We start from the raw sequence: 23,177 nt of genomic DNA on the forward strand, positions 1-23,177 counted from the left end.
GCAGAGGAGCAGAAGCTAGAGCACTACGAGAAGCTGGAGAGCTTCGTGTCTCTGGTGACAAAGATGGTCCCAGACCTTCTAAACCGCAGGCAGAGGGCCACTCTGCTTATTGGACTTCGTGCAAAGGTGAGAATGTTATACCTCTGAGTTAGTTGAAAACAACCACAGAGTCAGTTTTCTTCATCAAGTGCAATGCTCTTTACTTTTCAATCACCCAAAAAAACAGAGAGAGAAACCCACGATTTCACCTGAACCAAAACAGCTCTAGACAAAAGCAATCGATCCTCAGATCATGTACCAAGGCAAAACAACTAGACAACCGATGACTGTCAAAAACATTGCATTGGCTGAATACATAAAATAACCAAGGCACATTCAAATCCAAAACCATTTATCATAATAGCTGAAAAAGCATTAATCATAACAGCTGAATGTAAAATATAACAAGAACACCATTTTAAGTTGATGTATTCATATCTCTGCTATGGGTGCATTCATTTTTCTATGATGTTGTTGATGTTTCAGATGTTGTTGGAGATGTGTAGAGGGGATCTTCCTGTTGATTCACAGACTGTCAAAACTCATCTACATCAAATCCAATCTTCTCTCCCAAAAGTAAGTGGACCAAAAATGTTTTTTTCTTTCTCTTGCTATTTTGGTCTTTCCCATTGTGGTCATGCATGCAGATGTTATGCTGCACAAATTCTTTGGCAATGTGTGTAAAATTACACAAAAAAATGTATTGACTTTGTTTAACTCAATATGACATTTTTAACACATAATGAGTTATCGACCAGTGAACCAGTCAGCCATCCATTTAATCTTTAAAGTATGATGTCTTATTCATCCAGCCATTGCATTCAATGACAATTAAATTACCTGCTGGGCATTTCACCAATTGTGTCAGTTGGACAAAACACTGACAGGGATCCCACAGTGCAAAGTACAGAATAAACCTTTTTTTGACAAAGAACTCTACTACACTCCAGACTCCACTACACAATGACATTGTCAGTATGCACTTTATTTTAAAGCTATTATTTAAATAAAAAATAAAAGTGCCTTCAGGTATTCCGTTGAGGGTAAATTAACTTAGTAAACGTGTGTATTGCATTTAAAGCGGTTGCATGATATGGTCTTAGAGCTTAGACCACTACTGATTAATAAAGTACAGATACATTCTCTCCCCTCACTCCCCCCAGCCATATCCTCCAGTCTGACAGAAAGCTGACCCCACCCAACCCCCCGCCCTCCCCACAAAAAATCACGCAGGACTCTGCACTTGTAGCACTTGTTGACGTTTTAAGATTGTATTACTTATTTATGAATATTTATGTTTACTTAGTTTTAGGAAATGTCTTGTCTTATCTGTTGTGCCTGTGCACCTTTATATGTTTCACCGTGGGAGAGTGGGAAACGTCCTATCGATTCCTTTGTATGTCTTGACACACTAAGTTATTGACAATAAAGCTACTTTGACTTGACTTTGATGACCTGCCACTACTGATTAATAAAGTACAGATGTTCGACCTGGGAGGGGTCTTTTGATGATAAGAGATTTTATAAGCCCTGATGTGGTGCAATATCATGCATATTGGAATATGAACTTGCTTTGTTTTACCTTTTTACTTGACCAAAAAATAAATCTGTCTTTCTTTTCTACTCATCCACAGCCTAGACAATCAGAAATGGACATTTTGCAAAGCAACTTGTTGAGTCTTATTTTAGAGTTGTTGGAGGACCCAGTTAAAAAGGAAAAGTTTTTTCAGGTCAGTGACTAAAAAAAGTATTGTCTTTTTAACATGGTCTTCAAGGTTCAATCACATCGTTCGTTTAAAAAAAAAAAAAGTGTATTTTTCTTTTACTTAATGTGGATTTATATATGTTCTATCCAAACATTTCTTCCCATTTGTCATTCCCGATTCCTCATATGCTGTCATCCAGAGGGTGTATCCTGTGAAATATGGGCCTGACTTTGACAAAGCCCTCCGGATTCTGGTTTGTTTCTTCATTTCAAGACTGGAACAGCTCCTCCCAAAACCAAACTTCAAACAAGTATGTCTAGGTATCCCTTCACCTTCCACAAAAATACGTTGACATCAGTGTTGAGGAAGCCTCCAGTGCATGAATTTTTACTCTAGCCTCAAGGTCCGTTTAATCCTCCATTTGTTAGGTTGCCTCCTGGATGAACAGTCCCTCTCTCTGGGCCGAATGTGAGCAGTATCTCAGTCAGACACAGGATCTTCAGCGCCTCCTAAAGGACCACTGCCTCAGGTCCTTGGAAAATAATGGTATCCTTCTTACAGCATCTATGGCATTTTAATATGTTTCTTTGTTCACTAATGTTACCAGTGGTATTATACTTCAGAGCCATATAAATATTCACGGTTCTGTCCTCAAAATGGCACCTCAAAGGTTTCGTATTTGTAGTTTAGGAAACAGGCAATGGAATGGGATTCAAATAAACTATCAGAGCTGCTTCAGGAGCACAGAAAGGGAGGGGTGTAATTTGATTGGCTGTTGAGCTAAAACATCATCGACCCTTCGCCAGAATCACGGACTGTATGGTTAACTGTCCAGAGCGAACTCTTGTTTATATTCTGTTTACTTTTAGTTCAGCTCTTTTAGTTCATATCCAGCACAGTGAGGGATTACGTAACATCGCCTCTCGCCAGTTTAGGGGAAGTAAGCCACAGGTGTCAGTATGTAATAATACAAATAATAATAAACTTTATTTATATAGCACCTTTCATGCAAAAGAATACAGTTCAAAGTGCTTAATGTACAGTGTATTATGTAGCTACCTTACTGCATAGAATACTTTACAAGCACAATACACAACAGGAATGTACACAAAATACATTTCTTTTAGGTTTACTAACACTAAACTGAGCCCCAGGAGGGAACTCTAACTTAACACTGTTTATACCACAGTTACTCCTCTGCTTCTTTGGATGAGGTTTGCCCAAAGATGACACTGATATATCATGAATAGCCTAGCATGGCATAAGCCCTTACAACTTGTGTTTACTGCAGTTTAGTGTTAACAACTGTATTTATCAATTTAGGAGAAAAAACACTTATTGGGAAAATAATGTTTTTAATCAATTCATCCCTCATCCTCCATAGGTCTTCCGTCTGGAGTAGAGGACAGGATCATCGACTCCTTGTCACTGTCAGCTACAGCTACTACAGGCCACAGTCAGAACGACACTCAAAGTGAGCCGTGCTTGGACGCGCAGAGCTCCTCGTCTCAGTCCACACACCAAGCCAAGCAGAAGATACAGGGGCTTCTCCAGAACTGCCAAGAAGTTGACACAACCTCAGGTGTTGGCAAAGCTGAACAGAGGCAGTGTGATATTGAAGATGATGATGATGATGATGATGAGCATGATGTTGGGGCTGAACTTGATCTGAGCGAATATGGGGTAAGGGAGAAGGAGGTTACAGCAGACACCAGTGTTTCAGATTTTGCCCATACTTTAGACACACCCAGAGGAACACCTCCCACTGCTTCAGAGAGCTTTGATATGGAAGACATTGCCGTAGAGAAACTGACTCTTCCCGACACCTCTGGTCTCAACCATGGTGAGACATTGCCGGGAGGGGTGCTTATGGACACCACTGTACCTTCAGAGTTCTGCTCGACTTCTCCAGTCAACGGAAGGGATCAGACCGTGCAGGAGATCCTCGTTGGGGCTCATCCTGGTAACAGAATGAACCTCATTGCCAGCCTGACAGTACCATCCCAAACCTCAGCGCAGCAAACGTAAGAGCAACAAATGAGTATAAAAAGAATTGTCAATACCATGACATAGTTGGTAAAAATCACTGTTTTGCTACTTCATGAGTACAGGCCTTTTCAATTAAAGAAATGTGTCACAGTTAATACCTGACAGTACCATCACAAACCACAGCGCAGCAAACGTAAGAGCAACAAATCAGTATAAAAAGAATTGTCAATACCATGACATCAATAGAAAAGCCTTTATTGTAATTGTATTTGCATACAATGACATTTGGAATGGTAAAAATCACTGTTTTGCTACTTAATTGGTTGTCACAGTAACTACAGGTCAGAGAAAGTTGCTAAGTGTATGTGTGTGGTGTCTTTTCAGAACTCTCTTGGTGCCTTCAGACACTTCCAACGACCAAGACGATAGGAATGGTACGATGACTACGATCCATTCCAAACATACTTTAAAATTGTGAATCATTCTTTTGTTGTTTGTTTTATCTTTCGTGTGACCTCACTTTATTCTCTGGGTTTTTCTAATAACATTTTCTCTGGGTCTGTAGAAGAGGAGCTCTCGCAGGGTGTGGCTGACTCCCAAGTCGTCTTTGATTCGACAAGCGAGGGCTCTTTCTCATCGGTCCCCACTAAGAGCCTTGTGTCTCATTGGGCTGAAAAGAAGAAGGAGAATAAAATGCACATCAGCACTCCACACCGGTGCTCTCACTGTGGTCGGGAGTTTGAGAAGCCTTCAGGCCTGTCGAGTCACAAGCGGGCCCATCCTGACTGTGCAAACTCATCTCGTCCATCCGGCTCTCAAGAGAAGCCAAAAGAACCCGAGATGACTATGGCACCGATCAGACAGATAGAGTGTCGGTTCTGCGGGATGAATATCCCCACTGCCGAGATGTATAACCACCTGATGACGCACAAAGGGATAAGGCCTTATCGTTGTAAGCACTGTGACAAAAGCTTTGTTAAACGATACAGCCTTAAGGTTCATCTGTCCAAACACGCAGGAACTAAGAGCCTTGTGTGTCCGTGGGCTCAAAAGAAGGAGAAGAAAACACACATCAGCACTCCACACCAGTGCTCTCACTGTGGTCGGGAGTTTGAGAAGCCTTCAGGCCTGTCGAGTCACAAGCGGGCCCATCCTGACTGTGCAAACTCATCTCGTCCATCCTGCTCTCAAGAGACTCCAAAAGAACCGGGGATGACTATGGCACCAAAAGAACCCGAGATGACTACGGCACCGATCAGACAACGTAAGTGTGCGTTCTGCGGGAAGAATATCCCCACTGCCGAGATGAATAACCACCTGATGACGCACAAAGGGATCAAACCTTATCTTTTTGAGAAGCTTTCAGGCCTGTCGAGTCACAAGCGGGCTCAAAAGAGGGAGAAGAAAACACACATCAGCACTCCGCACCAGTGCTCTCACTGTGGTCGGGAGTTTGAGAAGCTTTCAGGCCTGTTGAGGCACAAGCGGGCCCATCCTGACTGTGCAAATTCATCTCCTCCATCCTGCTCTCAAGAGACACCAAAAGAACCCGAGATGACTATGGGGCCAAAAGAACCCGAGATGACTATGGCGACAAAAGAACCCGAGATGACTATGGCACCAAAAGAACCCAAGATGACTATGGCGCCAAAAGAACCCGAGATGACTATGGCGCCAAAAGAACCCGAGATGACTACGGCACCAAAAGAACCCGAGATGACTATGGCGCCAAAAGAACCCGAGATGACTACGGCACCGATCAGACAAAGAGAGTGCAGGTTCTGCGGGATGAATATCCCCACTGCCGAGATGAATAACCACCTGATGACGCACAAAGGGATAAGGCCTTATCGTTGTAAGCACTGTGACAAAAGCTTTGTTTACCGATATAGCCTTAAGGTTCATCTGTCCAAACACGCAGGAACTAAGAGCCTTGTGTGTCCGTGGGCTCAAAAGAAGGAGAAGAAAATGCACGTCAGCACTCCGCACCAGTGCTCTCACTGTGGTCGGGAGTTTGAGAAGCCTTCAGGCCTGTCGAGTCACAAGCGAGCCTATCCCGACTGTGCAAATTCATCTCCTCCATCCTGCTCTCAAGAGACGCCAAAAGAACCCGAGATGACTATGGCGACAAAAGAACCCGAGATGACTATGGCGACAAAAGAACCCGAGATGACTATGGCGCCAAAAGAACCCAATATGACTATGGCGCCAAAAGAACCCGATATGACTATGGCGCCAAAAAAAACAGAGATGACTACGGCACCGATCAGACAAAGTGAGTGTGCGTTCTGCTTGATGAATATCCCCACTGCGGAGATGAATAACCACCTGATGACGCACAAAGGGATCAGACCTTATCGTTGTAAGCACTGTGACAAAAGCTATGTTGCCAGATCTAGCCTGATGACTCATCTGTCCAACCACACAGGCGAGAAGCCATTCCCTTGCGAGGTCTGTGGCAAGAGTTTCTTTTATCGCGGCTCTCTCACGGCTCACGTGAAGCGCCACTACGCCGATAAAAAACACTGCTGTCCCTACTGTGGTAAATTGTTCCTCGCTCGGCAAAGCCTCAACGTGCATCTTCTCGTCCACACCGGAGAGCGGCCCTACTTGTGCTCAACGTGTGGGAAAGGCTCCCAGAGTGCGGCAGCCCTGCAGGTGCATGAGCGCTCTCATACAGGGGAGAAGCCGTTTAAGTGTGGGGTCTGCGACAGGGGGTTCGTCACCTCCTCTCACCGCCTGGTCCATACACGGATGCACACAGGGGAACGCCCTCACTCCTGCTCCGTGTGCGGGAGAGGTTTTTCACAGAAAGGATGTTACAAAAGGCACATGAGAACTCACACAGGAGACAGACCGTACAAATGCACAGAGTGTCCCAAGACTTACATCGCCCTTACTCACCTGAATAAACACAGACAAACACATAAGACATGATTTCTGTGGAGGAAGGTTTTGTGAACAGAAAGCTATGATTGCATGCGACATGCTATATTTTATTTTTGTACAATTCTCAGTGACCAATTACTTAAGAGTTCTCTAGTCTGGCCTGCTTGTTCAAAATGGTGCGCCACTTGTGAATTATTTGCATAAAACCTCGTAATAGCAGCGCCCTATGTTTCCCTATGTTCCTCATTCCATCAAAACAAAGCTGAAGGGGTCTTCTATTAGAAAGTTTACCACGTACTGACTTCATTTTTCCATGTGTGTCTCTTAACAATGTTCTTGGAATGCCCCCAGGTCACTTGTTCATTTTCACTCATTACTTGGTTTTATGCAGTGCAAAGCTGTTATGGTGGCTGCAAATATAAACATATTTTTTTTCTAGTGATGCTCAGAATCCCCCATCATCCAGATCAAGGAAAGATTAAAGACTGAAATGTTTGTATGTTAAATTTGAACTCTCATTGCTTAGGCAATTGTATCCCATGGTGATGTTGCATACTTCCAATTAAAATATTCTTTAAAAAGTAATGATGAAAAAAAATATGTTTTGTGAACGTATAAGTGATTTACATCTGAAGAAAAGAATATAAACGACGAAGTAAAGGACCAGAAATGGAATAGGAAAATCTTTGTCAGATGTATGCGAACTCCTAACCAGTAGATGGCAGTAGTAAGTGTCATTAATACAATGTTTGGTCATGAAAAAAAGAAGAAAAAGAAATTGAAATAACTAAGAACTGACGTGTTTTGACATACTTTGATCTTTTTTCAGAGGTTTAAAGATACATTTTGGTACACATTTGCGAAATGCAACCACAAGCTATAGCGAAAGAAGGTAAGTGAAATATTTGCTGCACACATGCTTAGGTTCCAGAAAGTTATCCTTACGTTCGTGAGTGTGTTTAGCAAACATTAGCCAGCTAGCAAACAAGTTTGTCATCTCTGATGAGTGGTTAGCTTTTAAACGTGAAGTACACGTTTTAACGAGAATCTAGCACTCAAGCTTCCTGCGATATGACGATTAAATCGTAGTGGACTCATTGTGGATAGTGGTCTAAGCAGAGGGATTGATGTTTCGAAATCAAGCTTGTGAACACCTGTCAGTGCAGTTATATACTGGTACCTTTAATCTTGTACCCATGCCCTTAATGCTACACGTCTTACCAACACACTCTTACATTCTGCATAGATCAGCGCGCAATATTATTTGTCAAATTCCTACCTTGACAAAGGCATTTGTGTGGTATGGAAATTAGGCAAGGTCATGTGGTTTTCAGTTTGGATACAGTTCTCAACCAGGACAACTGATATCTAATCCTAGAGTACTCAGCTCAAATAATGAGGCAGGCCTCATCGCAATACTCTCTTGCATAAAACCATCGACCTCTTTTTATCCATTATCCAGTTTGTCTGTTTAGATGTGCTTGGCAACCGAAGGACCAGGATCAGTATTAATAAACAGGCTGAAGTAGTTGCAAATCAGAAATAGAAGATCATAGTTATTGATGATTGACAATAATCAATAATCCAATGAATCTTACATTAATTATTTGTTGCCTTTTAATTGGAATCGGAGGGTAAAATGTAACGGCCGCTGGTTGAATGTCCTGCCATATGGACTCCCCATAGAGAGATATCTTCATCACCTCTCCTCTAAGGTCATATCAAAGTGTCATTGCATTCTTTCTACCCTCCACCCCCATACAGGCCTCTGAAACATTTGCTCACAGCTGTATATCTTAATTAACAACTTCTCCCGTGAACCAACATTGTGGCAGTTCTTGCATCAGAGGGAGCAGACTGATACATATTCATGTAGGGTCAGGGCTAGTGGTTAACACCCATTCCACTGTTTAGGATGCTTAAACTTGGACTGTTTCATTGTCTGATCAGAGACACGGGTGAATCTGCTGACTGAAACCTTCCTCTCTCCCTTGATGCGCATCATTGCAAGAATAAAGCCTGTTTTTATTGATTGACCATTCTCTAACCGAGTCTCCACCAATCTTTTATATTTGACAAAATTACCGACAGGGCATCAGAGACCACATTTGATATTTTAGCATTCATATAGACTCAGATCTCACCTTCACCAGTCCTATAAAAGCCATCACCAAATCAGCCTTCTGTCATCTTAAGATATAGCCAGATTCAAAGGTTTGGTGTCCCAAAAAGACCTAGAACAGCTCGTTCATGCCTTTATTTCATCAAAGGGTTGACTACTGTAATGGTCTTTTTTTTAAAGATTTATTTGTGGGCTTTTTGGCGTGAAGAGTGAAGAGTGTAGAGTGGGACAGGAAATGAGAGGGAGAAGAGGTGGGGAGTGGACAGGAGAAATTATTCGAACCTGTGTCCTCTATGGGCATCAAGCCCGAATGTGGTCGGGGCTACTGGTTGCGCCACAGTGCCCACCCTGTGAGGGTCTTTTAACCTGAGTTTCCACAGAGATCATTGAACAGCCGCAGCTCATTCAGAAGGTTGCTTGCTAGAGATGTATCCATTACCAAGAGAAAAGCACTGATTACTCAAGCTATAAAATGTATTTATCTTTTAATTATATGACTGACTTTTAATCACACATGGGCTTTGTACTTTATTTTAATGATATTTAAAAAAATATATATGTTATTTGTTTTTTCACTCTTCAGCACATTGTCTTTTTTCTTTTGGATATTTGTCTTGCTTTTCTTTATGTAAATATGTTATTGCCTCTGTGTGTCGCTCTAGAGCCAGGCCCCCACGTGTCAGTCCTGCGCCTGCTGACCTCTCCACTGCGCCTGCTCTGCGCCACCATTTGGCAAGTGGTCCAGGAGAGGGATGTGTTGAATTATGGGATGTTGGAGGAGTTTGTGACAATAACTACTGAGACAGTCCCTGAGTTGCTAAGCAACAGACAAAGGGCCCAGCTTATCCTTGGGCTGCGAGCGAAGGTAAGATCACTCTCTCCGTGTCTGTGTGTCTGTGTGTATGTGTGTGTGTGTGTGTGTGTGTTTATGAAGGTATCACTGATACCTGTGTGTATCACTCTAAATATCTTTTGTTTTTCATATTTTTCTGTTGTCTTGTTTGCTCGTCTTTTGTAAAGCGTCTTTGGGTATTAGAAAAGTGTTAAAGAAATTTGAATTATTATTATTATTAAAGACAGGAGGTTCATTGGCGAATGCTAGCTTAATATGTAAAGTATTGGAAGTATTTTTTCACAAAAGCAGAGTTGGGACAAAGCTGAGATCTTACAACCATGTTTTTGATTACTGTTTATTGATGGGCATACATGCCTTATGTGAGGCCAGCATTGCAACACTAATGTACTATTTTCCCTTCAGGTGGTCCTGGAGTTGTGCCGGTCCGAGTGCTCGACTGATACTGAAACCATTCAGCATCACCTGGACAGAATCCGAATACCTGCTGCACATCTTGCAGAGTTTTCGGTACGTTGGAAATTACAGATGTGTCTAATGGAAAAAAAAATATTGAAGTATTAGCTTCTGTTTGAGGAAGGATGGACGTTTTTGGAAGCATTCTGTTGACCGGTATGCCTTGTTCCCCCTTTTAGATGAGCGATGCCGATGTTGAAACTTCAGAATCTAATTTCCTTGCCCTGGTGGATATTCTGCTGAATGACCCTACTGAGAGAGATATCTTCTTTCAGGTCAGCCCAATCAAATATTTAAAAATAATTTTATAATAATTATGACACTTATTTTATAACAGTTTATAATAATGATGTACATGCTTATAAGAAAACATATATTGATGACATTGTGCTATTGATGCTATTGTGGAGATCTCTGTATCAGATTCTAATGTTTGTCAATTGCTGTCGATCTTAAATGGCTGTATAGGAGGTGTTCCCTGTGGCGTATGGACCAAAGTATGATCATGCGTTGCAGAGACTGATCTGGATATTTGTCTCCAGACTTGAGGAGGTCCTTCCTGTACCTAGCATAACCAAGGTATGACATTTTGTACATTTAGATCACATCGCAGGGAAAGGTAACAGGCTCTCAGATGGATCCTAAAGGCCGAGATTGCGTTACTGCTTGGCCGCGTTGATTGTTTATTTTTAAGTGATGCATTTTGTTTATTTTAAAGTGATGCATTTTCTTTCAGGTAGCCTCCATGCTTAGGCTTGCTCCCTCTGTCACGGAGGAATGTTTTCAAGCCCTCTCACATCCTCAGGAGTTGCTGAACGCTCTCAATCATCACAAAAGTCATCCAGATGCTGAAACCAAGGGTAAAGACAATTTTCACCTTGTATTTTGTACCGTATTTGCCCCCCACGGATATTCTTTGCTTAAGAGAGATATGAACAGCTGGTCTGCAAAAGGGTCTTGATACATTTTAGTTCCTTGTTGTTTGATCTTGAGTTATACACAGGAAGATTTCTCATGCTATTGGTTGGAGACCTCTCAGTAGCCAAATCTATCACTGTAACATGCAAGTATTCATACCCAACAGCCAAGCCTAAGTGTTATAACAACAGGGTGCTCTACAACCATCAGACTGATGCTTAACAACAACCACAATTATGCCTTATATAAATATCAATCTCAATTTTCTATTGCGTGATATGAACCCAGGTCAGGGTGAGGGTAGGAACTGGATATGAACCCAGGTCAGGGTGAGGGTAGGAACTGGATATGAACCCAGGTCAGGGTGAGGGAAGGGGTGGGAGAGCCCCCCTGGTTTTATGAACCCTTTTATATGAAACCTTTATAAAGGTTGGTACGCAGAAAAAAAGTTGTGTAAACATGGGTGGAATGTGCATATCTTTCTCTGCAAACAGCGGGATTATATAAAATATGATATGCATATACAGCGTGGCACCCCATGCCCTTTCCTAGCAGCCTTATTCATGACTCCCTCAAATTTCTCCACTTCTGATATGGCAACCTCAACCACCCTCAAAGGCTACCTTATGCGTGGCAAAAGCCAAACTGCAAGCACCAGAAATGTTATTAACCGGGCTAGAAGGTCTTGTCAATGCAATTGACAGCCTTAAAGCAATCAATTACAAATAAGTCTTAACGCTCTTCAACCTGTCCTCTGTGAAATGAAAGATTGATCCATGTTGTCTCTTCTGTCTGCTGTCTCTTGTCTTAATGACAGCAAGTTCCCCAGCACAGCCCTCTCCCGATGACGACTGCATCTTCTCCTGTCTGTCCCATCCTCCCTTGGTGCGAGTAGTGATGGACACCGAGCGCAAAGCCTCCGAAATTGAATTTGAGTCGTCTTATTGCGAAGAGGTCTTGGTAGAAAGTGAAGGCGTGAGCGCTTCGGCCATTGAGGTCGACATCAAGGATGTCAAGTCAGAGGAAGGATTGAGCACCAACGGTGAAGAGAGGAGGTCCAGAAAAGAGGAGGTTCAGTTCAGTTTATTTGTTGAAGAGGGACAGTGTACATTAATAAACATTAAAATGTAAATGTAGCCAAAAGGCTAGTTTCCATTGGCAGTCCCCCTGCCAGAGTGATAATTGCTAAACAACTTTAAAAAAAGGCATTAACATATATATCAAACATAACATTGACAAAATAAAATAAAATCCCAATATATCAGTTCTACTGAACCCCCTAATGCTCACATTTTTTGGTTATTGATTAATAAGGTGGTCGAGATTGCTCACTCCCAGCGTGACGATGTGCACAAGGGGGGTGAGCTCCACAGAGAGGGGGTTTGTGAGGAAGTGAAAGCTGATTCGCCCCAGAAGACGGCGACGCCTCCTGAAGAACAGGAAGAGCCACTAAACGCAGACGAGGCAACCAGCTGTCAAACTGTCAAGTTCATCAAAGAAGATGGAATGGTGGCGGACGCCTATGAAGTGACTGTCGAGGACAGCCCAGAGAGAAGTGAGAAGACAGAAGACTGGGAAGCACAGACAGTAGCTGCACATGACACCAGAGGTGATCCACGGAATGGCGTTTGTCTGCAGCACCATCCCACTGTTAAGCTGGAGAGAATCGACATCACAGGCAAACCTTTGCCACCACCTCTCCCGAGACAGAGTGGCAGGGTTCGGAGGAAGAGAGTGAGGTTGCTCTGGAGGAAGAATAGAGGGCCTGAGATCGCTTGGGTTGATTCAGAAGATGAGTAAGTGGATGTTGGTTTGCTGTTAGCGATTCATTTAATTATGTTGAAACTGGCTTGAAAGTTTATACCTTTTTACGTCCTTTTCAGGCTTGATAAGAATGTGCACTCGGTCAGAATTCCGAAAACAGCCAAATCAGGTAATTTATTTGACAGTGTTTGATATGAAACCCATTCATTTTGTTTATTCATTTTTGTATTATTTTTGGTTGACTTTCATATGCCTATGTGAATGACCAATCTTAATGTGATGTAGTAGGCTCATTCATATTGGTATATAGAAGCTATTTACCAAATTTCAAACACATTAGCCATAAGCATTCACAACAACATGTTTTCCTCTGTTCTTCTCATATGGTCTGGTCTATCTTCAAAATAATTGTGTCTTAAAATCTTTACGTAACATTTACAAAATTGAAATGGCCCTCTGTCACCTGTTGAAGCAGTCATATCATTCAACCTTTCACTACTTGGTGCAGTACATTCTTCTTTGGACCCAGTGATCGCTGCTTGCGGCTATATTTAAACATATTATTATGATAGCCTTAACTCCGTTCTTTTATAAATGTCCATATAAATGGACTATACGTCTTAAAATCTACTGGATGGGAGCAGAAATTGTCTACAGCATGTAGATGTTATTAATGTAATGAAACATCTGGAAAATCAGAAATTGTATATCATCTTATTGTAAGCAATACCTATTTTTCACTGTGGCTGGAAGGAGTGACAACCCCTCATTTCTTATCCACACAGTATTTAATTTCATACATCTGTGAGATATATAGTTTGTGTAAAATGTAATCATAACGACGTGTTAACATTGTGTTGAAGGTTGGGACGAGACGCCGTCATCTACGGCCTTCGCCTGCTCCAAGTGCCCTTTCCACGACGGCACGGAGGCCAGCCTTCACCAGCACCTCATGAAGAACCACCCTGAGGAGTTCAGCCGGCTCCTGTCGGCCGGCATCCGCCAGACGAGTGGTGCCGAGCCCCTAGGTTTATTCACTTAATTCCACTTTACATTTGCACATACTCTGCACTTTTATTGCTATTTTGCACTTCTGGTTGGATGCTAAACTGCATTTTGTTGTCTCAGTACTTGTACTCTGTGCAATGACAATAAAGTTGAATCTAATCTAATCTAATCTAGGGAACCGAACCGCCGGTGCCCCCGTGCACGAAAAGGAGCTTCCCAAAAGAGGCTCCTCCGTGTCCAAGACGTGCCCTGTGTGCACTAAGACCTTCACGCGCGGCTCCGACATGAGGAGGCACTTCAAGGGCCACTCGGGGGAGCGCCTGCACTGCTGCACCGGCTGCGGAAGATGCTTCCAGCACCTCCACGACCTGAAGAGACACGCCGCTGGGTGCAGGGAAGTCATCATCGTCCCTCAGCCGAAACAGGACCCTCCGTCTGGGGAGGGCAATGAGTGTCCAGAGTCCAACAGTCAACATGAGGAAAGGACCGAAGTGCTGGACGCTGCAGACAGTAGTAAGGAGGTCCCACAGGACTCTGGGAGTGTGCCTGAGGTAGTTGAGGCGCCCACCCCCTCCATAGAACAGCCAGAGAGTGTGACAGTGAGTGTGACAGAGAGTGTGACAGCAGACCCGAGATTGTGTCCTGTGTGCGGCTTGGTTTTGGCTCGTTCCTCCGACATGGAGAGGCACATGAGATCCCATTCCGTGGAGAAGCCGTATGAGTGTCTGCACTGCAACAAGACGTACAGGTACCCCTACAACTTAAAGAAACACGTCGACACGCGTCACAAAGGATCGGGCTTGCCTGAAAATGAAAGTGCAGAGAATTCCAATGACGGTTCCAACGACCAAACTGCTGTGAAGGTAGGCTCGGATCTAGCTCTTTCACCAGGCGACGTGCACTCAAAAGTGTGCCCCACATGTGGCAAAACCTTCACCCGTGCCACCGACATGCGAAGACATCAGAAATGTCACACTGGCCACCGCTTTGAATGCTCACAATGTGGCAAGGGTTTCCGCTACCCTTTTGACCTGAAGCAGCACAAGCAAAACACCTGCACTGAGCCCTCCACCCAACCACAGGGCGTCATCTCGGCCAAGAGACCCCTCGTCTGCGGCACATGTGGTAAAAAATTCTCCTTCCTCACCCACTTCGAGCGGCATATGAGAGCACACCGTCAGGCCAACAAGCCCACCAAGCGATGGCACAAGTGCGCCAAGTGCGAGGAGGTCTTCCGGACGCTGTACGACCTGGGCACACACCAGCGCTGCCACTGGGGCGACGACCCTCTGCGGTGCACCCAGTGCGGCCGCCGGTTCTCCCACTCCAACCAGCTGGCGAGTCACAAGCAGGTCCACATGCTGGTGTTCACCATGAAGTGCACAATGTGTGAGGAGATCTTCACCGATCTCGCCACCTTCCGGCTGCACTACCTGCAGGTTCACAACATCAAGGGCGCCTACCCGTGCTCCCACTGCGAGAAGAGCTTCACCGAGCTGTGCCCCTTGATCCGGCACCTGCGCTCGCACACGGGCGAGCGTCCGTACCAGTGCCCGCAGTGTCCCAAGAGCTTTCCGACGCCCTCCAAACTGTCCTTGCACAAGCGGGCGCACGGCGCGGGCGAGAAGGCCCCTCGGGAGCGGCGGCACCTGTGCCACGAGTGCGGCAAGTGTTTCTACACGTCGGCGGAGCTGCTGCGGCACGAGGTGGTGCACCGCGAGGAGCGCCCGCACACGTGCAGTCACTGCGGCAAGGCCTTCAAGCGCCTGCGCAGCCTCACGGCGCACGCCGAGAGCCACATGGAGAGCCACGTGCGCATGCGCTTCCCCTGCTCCTACTGCGGAAAGACCTTCATCAAGGCGGGCGCGCTCGTGCGCCACCACCGCATTCACACCGGAGAAAGGCCGCACCGATGCACGGAGTGCAACAAGAGCTTCCTGACGCGCTCCGAGGTGCTCAAGCACATGCGCTTCCACACCGGCGAGAGGCCCTTCAAGTGCGAGGTGTGCGGGAAGAGCTTCACCCAGTCGTGCTACCTGACGGCACACATGCGCACACACACGGGGGAGCGACCCTACGCCTGCAAGGTGTGTGACAAGCGCTTCTCGGACTCCGCTCACCGGAAACGACACATGCTCATCCACACCGGGGAGAAGCCCCACGTCTGTGAACGCTGTGGTCGGGCATTCAACCGGAAGAATCTCTTGAACGTTCACCTGAAAACATGCAGTACTGACTGAGTGGGTGAGATGAACTCATGGACAATCGGTTATAAGGATGCATTGACTAACATCTGGCTGGGTTTGTGGGTGTGTGTGTGTGTGTGTGTGTGTGTGAGCGAGAGAGAGAGAGAGAGAGCAAGTGAGTGTGTGAGAGAGTTAGTGAGTGTGTGAGTGTATGAGTGTATGAGACAAGTGATCTTTTTCTTTTCACTGATAATGAGTTCCTTTTCTGTAGTTTATGAACCGGACACTACACGATTGCAGCTGATGTTATTTGCTTTCCTGGGAAACTGTGATTGATATAGTATGATGTATCTCAGATTAATCATGCAAAAATGTTCAGTCATTCTCAAACTATGTTCATGGGCATTTAACAGAGGATTCGGATTGCAATTTACGAAATTACGAAGATTACTTTGATAGGGCCTTAATGATCATAGGAAGTTGGAATAGTTTACACTGTATATTGATTCAGCATGTTATTCAGTCAAATAAAAAACATGTTCCTGGGTTTAACTGTAAATTTGTTACAAGTCATTCATTCTTTAAAGTAATGGACACTTGCATCACTTGCCACCTCCTTTGAGAGGTATTTCTTGTCAAATAAGCCTCAGATGTAAATGTGTCCACTATTGACATTAAAGTAGCTCAAGGCGAGGTTTTAACCATACCCCACCGAGCAGAGGTGACACCTGTTGAGAGCACTTCAGCCAGGTTCTTTCAAGTCACCTCCCACCCATTCATCTCTAGTTTTCAACAGTCAATTTCTGCATTGACCCTCAATGGAATTGAGTGCACAAGTGTGCAGCACACTGTCATGTCTCTTCTGTTCCACTCCTGGAGGATGAGTGCCTTGACGGTTTAGAGGGAGTGCTGCTCGGCTTTTCTCTTCAAAATCCCCCACAGCTGCTCAACAGGTTTCAGCGCTCATACATTACTATACAATAAAAAAGCCACGGCCGGGATCACACACTTCTTATTGTATTGTACAGGCTATAAGCCTCTACTGATGTCATTGTACCTCTGAAGTGATGATAGACCAGCTCAATAAGCTGTGCATGGCAGATTGCGTGCGCCATCTACATGGATTAAAGTTTTCCTTCGCTATGACGGATTTCCGTCAACTGGGTTAGGTCAATGCAGATCCAAAGAGAAAAAAAAGGGGGAGGGGGGGCACGGATATGATTTGCATCAGCGTCGGAAATACACGAGGGCAAAGGGCAAAACTGCCCCTAAGAAATATAATTTTGCCCCTAAAATGACTAGGAGAGGGGCAAAAAATGCCCCCATAATTTTCTGTAATAATAATTTAATAAACGTGTCAAAAACATCGTAGCCTATCAGCGGCGTAACAATGACGTGGCGGGCCCGAGTGCAAACTTCACCATCGGGGACCCTGGGGTGAATCTGCTGCAATCAATTACAAAACAAACTTCCTCCAACAATATCACGTAGGCCTATGCGCAAAGTAACTTATTCTTTTTACGACATTGAAGTGAAAAAATACATTTCAAGTACCATTAGGTGTATTAAAAAACATGCATGACGTTTAGAATGGCATCCTACGAGCCTTGCGTTGAGCAAAATTATCAACAATTTCAGAAAAGTTCAACTCCCTGGCCCGGATGCTTTCGATGGACAGGGTAGCGAATCCACTCAGTATCTCCTGCCCCATACTGCTCTTTAGTAGGTCTTAATCATTTTTTGTTTCGAAAATGATCGCTATGCTGTGGCTACGGAAAACATGCCATTGCCTACATGATCACTTGCAGAATGTGACCAGCAGAGGGCGCCCTAGTCCAGGCTGACTCAGACCACTCACTCAAGAACACTTCCAGGATGTGACCAGCAGAGGGCGCCCTAGTCCAGGCTGATTCAGACCACTCACTCAAGAACACTTGCAGGATGTGACCAGCAGAGGGCGCCCTAGTCCAGGCTGACTCAGACCACTCACTCAAGAACACTTGCAGGATGTGACCAGCAGAGGGCGCCCTAGTCCAGGCTGACTCAGACCACTCACTCTAGAACACTTGCAGAATGTGACCAGCAGAGGGCGCCCTAGTCCAGGCTGAATCAGACCACTCACTCAAGAACACTTAGGGAGTTCATCCCTCATGAAGGACATCTCTGGCCTTCAGGCTCCAGCGTTAAATACCCATTGCTTAAAATGATTCCATTAAATTCAGTTTTATTCACATAGTGCTTTATTGAACAACAGCTAAGTTGGTAGGCAGAGCGCTTGCAAGTTTACTATTACAAGGGTAAAAATGACACAGAAAACTATATGTCCATGGTGGCAATTATTTACATAATTAAAATAGGCTAGCAGAGAGTATGTAGATGTTTCATGAGTGGAGTGGAGTTAATGCATGACAGTGTGGTGGGGTGGGTAGGTGTAGGCAGAGGGTTTCTACAAGTACATCAGGTGGAGAGACTTCATCAGCATCCCACAGTAGAGAGAGAGTGTGAGTGTGAGTGTGAGTGTGTGTGTGTGTGTGTGTGTGTGTGTGTGTGTGTGTGTGTGTGTGTGTGTGTGTGTGTGTCGATAGATCAAGTGGAGAGACCACAGCAGCATCCCAAAGCGGAGACTAGTGTGTGTGTGTGTGTGTGTGTGTGTGTCGATAGATCAAGTGGAGAGACCACAGCAGCATCCCAAAGCGGAGACTAGTGTGTGTGTGTGTGTGTGTGTGTGTGTGTGTGTGTCGATAGATCAAGTGGAGAGACCACAGCAGCATCCCAAAGCGGAGACTAGTGTGTGTGTGTGTGTGTGTGTGTGTGTGTGTGTGTCGATAGATCAAGTGGAGAGACCACAGCAGCATCCCAAAGCGGAGACTAGTGTGTGTGTGTGTGTGTGTGTGTGTGTGTGTGTGTCGATAGATCAAGTGGAGAGACCACAGCAGCATCCCAAAGCGGAGACTAGTGTGTGTGTGTGTGTGTGTGTGTGTGTGTGTGTGTCGATAGATCAAGTGGAGAGACCACAGCAGCATCCCAAAGCGGAGACTAGTGTGTGTGTGTGTGTGTGTGTGTGTGTGTGTCGATAGATCAAGTGGAGAGACCACAGCAGCATCCCAAAGCGGAGACTAGGGCCCTCATTTATAAAATGTTGGGTAGAACCCTGCACAGATTCCATGTCCAAACGTTTAACTTCTCCAGGTAAAAAGTAAATGGTTAATCACCAAGTGCTTTCAGAACCAGGATGGTCGTGTGGTTAAGGCATTGGACTTAAGCTCCAATGGACGTGTGTCATTGTGGGTTCGAATCCCACACCTGGTAAAAGATTGCTGTTTATAATTAATTAACTTGAACCACATCCTCTCAACAATAAAGCTCTATCACTAGCTGTGTGACCTGTCCACGTGGGTTCAAAGTAGATGTGATGAACTTTCAGTTCACTTTCAATCCAAGATTGTTCCAAATCATATTAGCAGGCTGAGTAGCAGTAGATATCATGGATGTGGGGATAAGGTGTTGGTCTTAAAACCCAATGAGCAAATGTCAGCATGTTTTCAAACCCCAGTCTAGGTGGGAAGATATGACGTGTCACATATACATCTTCAGACCCAGTTCATGTTCAATACAGCATCTTTATATGACAATTTACCAATTTAAAACATGTTCAAGATCAGCTTGGCATGTACATCAAAAGTATATACCAGGATGGATGTGGGGTTAAGTCTAAGGCTTAGAGATCCATGGGACTGTTGTCTCTGAGGGTTCAAAGTCCCCTCCTGGTAAACACAAGGCGACCCTCTCCACTATGGCAACAACATTCATTCAAGGCTAACTCCATTATTGTAACACAAACCTGAAAATTATGAAAAAACACTGCCTTGAACAGACACACACACACACACACTCACTCACAGGTGAAGCCTTCGCTTTGAACCTGAACAGATATAGCCAGTTGCATTACAAATCCAGGCACTGAACCCCCCAGCCCCTGATTGACTTTGTGGGATTTTGACTATGACGCTGATGTCAGGACTTAGCCGTCATTTGGGACAGACAGGAGATAGACACAGACAGGACAGGAGATAGACACAGACAGGAGATAGACACAGACAGGACCGGAGATAGACACAGACAGGACAGGAGATAGACACAGACAGGAGATAGACACAGACAGGACCGGAGATAGACACAGACAGGACAGGAGATAGACACAGACAGGACAGGAGATAGACACAGACAGGAGATAGACACAGACAGGACAGGAGATAGACACAGACAGTAGATAGACACAGACAGGAGAGAAACACGCAGACAGGAGGTACATATCTGTCCAGCGTGCAGCTTTGTAATGGAGCGCTGGTGGTGCAGTGGTAGTGTCCACACTCCACACCACCAAGGTCATCGGTTCAAACCTCAGCACAGGAAAGTGGAGAGGCAGGTGGGATGTCAGGATGGATTGCAAAGAGAAAGACATGGGGGGGCTTACTTGGCCCCCTGAAACAATCTAGTAGAAAAGTAGGGGGTTATAGACTTTTTTTCAGTGGGCCAACTTGACACAAAACACTTCTGGTTCTGGTGTATACATACAGCTCACTGGGTTCGTGGGTTCCCAAAAGTCAAGTTGGCCCACTGAAAAAAGTCTATAACCTTCTGCTTTTCTACGAGATTGTTTCGGGGGGCCAAGTAAGGCCCCCCATGTATTTCTCTTTGCAATCCATCCTGATGTACCACCTGCTTCAGGGCCTCTGAGTCCACCAGGTCCTGTACACCTTCTCTCCTGTGCTGAGGTTTGAACCGGTGACTTTGGTGGTTTGGAGCGTGGACACTACCACTGCGCCACCAGCGCTCCACTCCAAATCTGCACGCTGTACACATATGTACCTGCGTGTGTATCTCCTGTCTGCATGTTTATTTCCAGTCTGTGTCTATCTCCTGTCCTGTCTGTGTCTATCTCCTGAATTCCGAATTCCGACCGGCTCAATGGCAGAATCTACAGAAATTAGCTCTCCAGCGGCAGCCATGTTTGTTGAACACGAATTTGAACTGAGCGCTCTTTGGTGACGTGGTTGATTACGTTACTGTTCATCATCTGTCGATCATCGTATAAAGCCCGCCCAGTCACTTTGATTGACTGTACTGTTTTCTACCAGGAAAAATGTCTCCCCAACGACCGCAGAGCCAGACCGAACTTCCCGACCAAATTATTTTGTGGGCGGGGTTCTGGCTGGTATTCAGGCTAATTTTTTGCTAAATGCCCCTGGATTTCAGCAAATCGTTTTGTCATTTATAGCCCATTAACAAGAATGGTGAAGTCTTGCAAAAAATATTGGTTTTATGCCCTAGCTTTGAACTAGTAAGTGATAATATGAAGTTAAAATATCGAGGCGGTATGCAGCCACGACCCAAAGTCATTTATTTTCAGTCAGATGATTTTCTTTTGCTTTAATCCCTGCATCTAGTGATGATGTAGGATATGACACGATTCCTGCCTTGACACTGTGAAGAGTGTGTCCAGTCCTCTGACATCTTTATCATAGGTTTAAGTCAGTGGACCAGCCCCTTGGGTTAGAACTGACTTTTCATTCTGTCTATCGTTCAGAGAAAGAAACTTAATTCAACTAACTTTAGGTTAGGAATTCTGCCACTTCTATGTGGAACAGGCCTTAGGGAGAACTAGAATTAAGAACTAAAGGAGAACTAGAAGCAAGAACTAATGGAGAACTAGAAGTAAAAACTAATGGAGAACTAGAAGCAGGAACTAAAGGAGAACTATAATTAAGAACTAAAGGAGAACTAGAAGCAGGAACTAAAGGAGAACTAGAATTAAGAACTAAAGGAGAACTAGAAGCAGGAACTAAAGGAGAACTAGAATTAAGAACTAAAGGAGAACTAGAATTAAGAACTAAAGGAGAACTAGAAGCAGGAACTAAAGAAGAACAAGAATTAAGAACTAATGGAGAATTAGAAGCAAGGACTGAAGGAGAACTAGAGGCAGTCTTACGGAGAAACATGCAGCTCACAATATACATTCGCATGTATGAACACTTCTCAAGTTCACAAGTCCCTGCTCCACCTCTTCCCACCCTCTTCAGTTGCATTAATGATAACAAAATTAAACAAAATTGGCAAGTCAATTTCTTTTGTAGCCGAACAGGGAGCCGTTCTGCCCACAAGGTCAAAATGTGCAAGTGGCTGAAGACACTCTTTCTACCCCCATGTTTGCATGTCCCTGCTGGGTGTGTTGTCAAGGTAGTGGATTTGGGAATGAACAGTTGGGAAACCCACTCATTGTCAGTTTTACGACACTTTAAATAGGGTACCCCCATCGGAGAACTGCGCCCTTTCCCCAGATTGCTCGACACCAGTGTGTTCAAATGGAAGAGAGACGTCTAAAAGCATACATTACTTATTTTTGCAGCTTATTTGTGGTAAGTGCCAAATCTGTGATCATAGGCAATTATTTGTATCTGAACCTTGGGCTACATGTCAAATAATGTATGTATTAAGTAATGTTATATTGTTGACACATCTAAAGGCCATTAAAAGTGGTTGAACATGTAAATGCAAGAATAAGCTTTTTGCCTGTAATTTTTATGCTTGATTATGTTCTAGGGATATTTACAGCTGTCATGGTGACTGTGCGTTGAAAAGACATGGCTAGTTTCACGACTCTGCAAAGAGGGAGAACCCAACACAATGGGAGAGGTAGGTCACTGACCCACGCCATCAAAGCCATGTTTGTGTTGATGTAGTATGTGAACGATAGTAATGATCTCAGAGGAATTATTTTATTTTATTTTTTTTTCGATTTTATTGGCCAAGTAAGTTTGCACAAACAAGGAATTTGACCTGGTGAACTGGCTCTCAATGTGCTTACACAATGAGAGCCAGTTCACCAGGTCAAATTATAAATATAAGTTGGAAATTAAGGTTTGTAAGCAATGTTTTACTGCCTTAAACTCTCCTGCTGTTTGTTTCATCAACCTTTGCTGGAAAGATAATCTGTACTTTTGCCTTAGAGCGCTCTCTGGCGAACGCCCTGAGACGGGAGAGCCTGAAGCTGGACCGCACACTGCACTGTCTGGGTCTCCAGTACCAGCAGGAGTTAGCAGGGTTCCGGAGTGTTCAGACGGAGGTGCAGAGAGCGCTTGAACGTCTCGACGGTGCCAGTGCAGTTGTTGCACCGAGACTTCCTCTCATCCATGATGGCACCCCTGCCAGGCGCTCGTCTCTGCATTCCCAGACACCCAGACCTCTGC

The 23,177-nt window shown here is 44.6% G+C and overlaps 1 protein-coding gene across 1 annotated transcript; it reads left to right on the plus strand.

The window, feature by feature from the left end:
• Window positions 1-7,395: 7,395 nt before the first annotated feature.
• On the plus strand, window positions 7,396-16,369 carry LOC308375004 (uncharacterized protein). The gene is made up of 11 exons (XM_080851023.1): window positions 7,396-7,515; window positions 9,408-9,610; window positions 10,004-10,108; window positions 10,234-10,329; window positions 10,523-10,633; window positions 10,791-10,914; window positions 11,790-12,043; window positions 12,287-12,768; window positions 12,856-12,905; window positions 13,600-13,764; window positions 13,919-16,369. The coding sequence occupies exons 1-11, from the start codon at window positions 7,488-7,490 to the stop codon at window positions 15,982-15,984; spliced, it is 3,684 nt and encodes a 1,227-aa protein (XP_080707149.1). The 5' UTR covers window positions 7,396-7,487; the 3' UTR covers window positions 15,985-16,369.
• The last annotated feature ends 6,808 nt before the right edge of the window (window positions 16,370-23,177 follow it).

The sequence above is a fragment of the Sprattus sprattus genome (assembly GCF_963457725.1).
Source record: "Sprattus sprattus genome assembly, chromosome: 14".
Taxonomy (NCBI): Eukaryota; Metazoa; Chordata; class Actinopteri; order Clupeiformes; family Clupeidae; genus Sprattus; species Sprattus sprattus.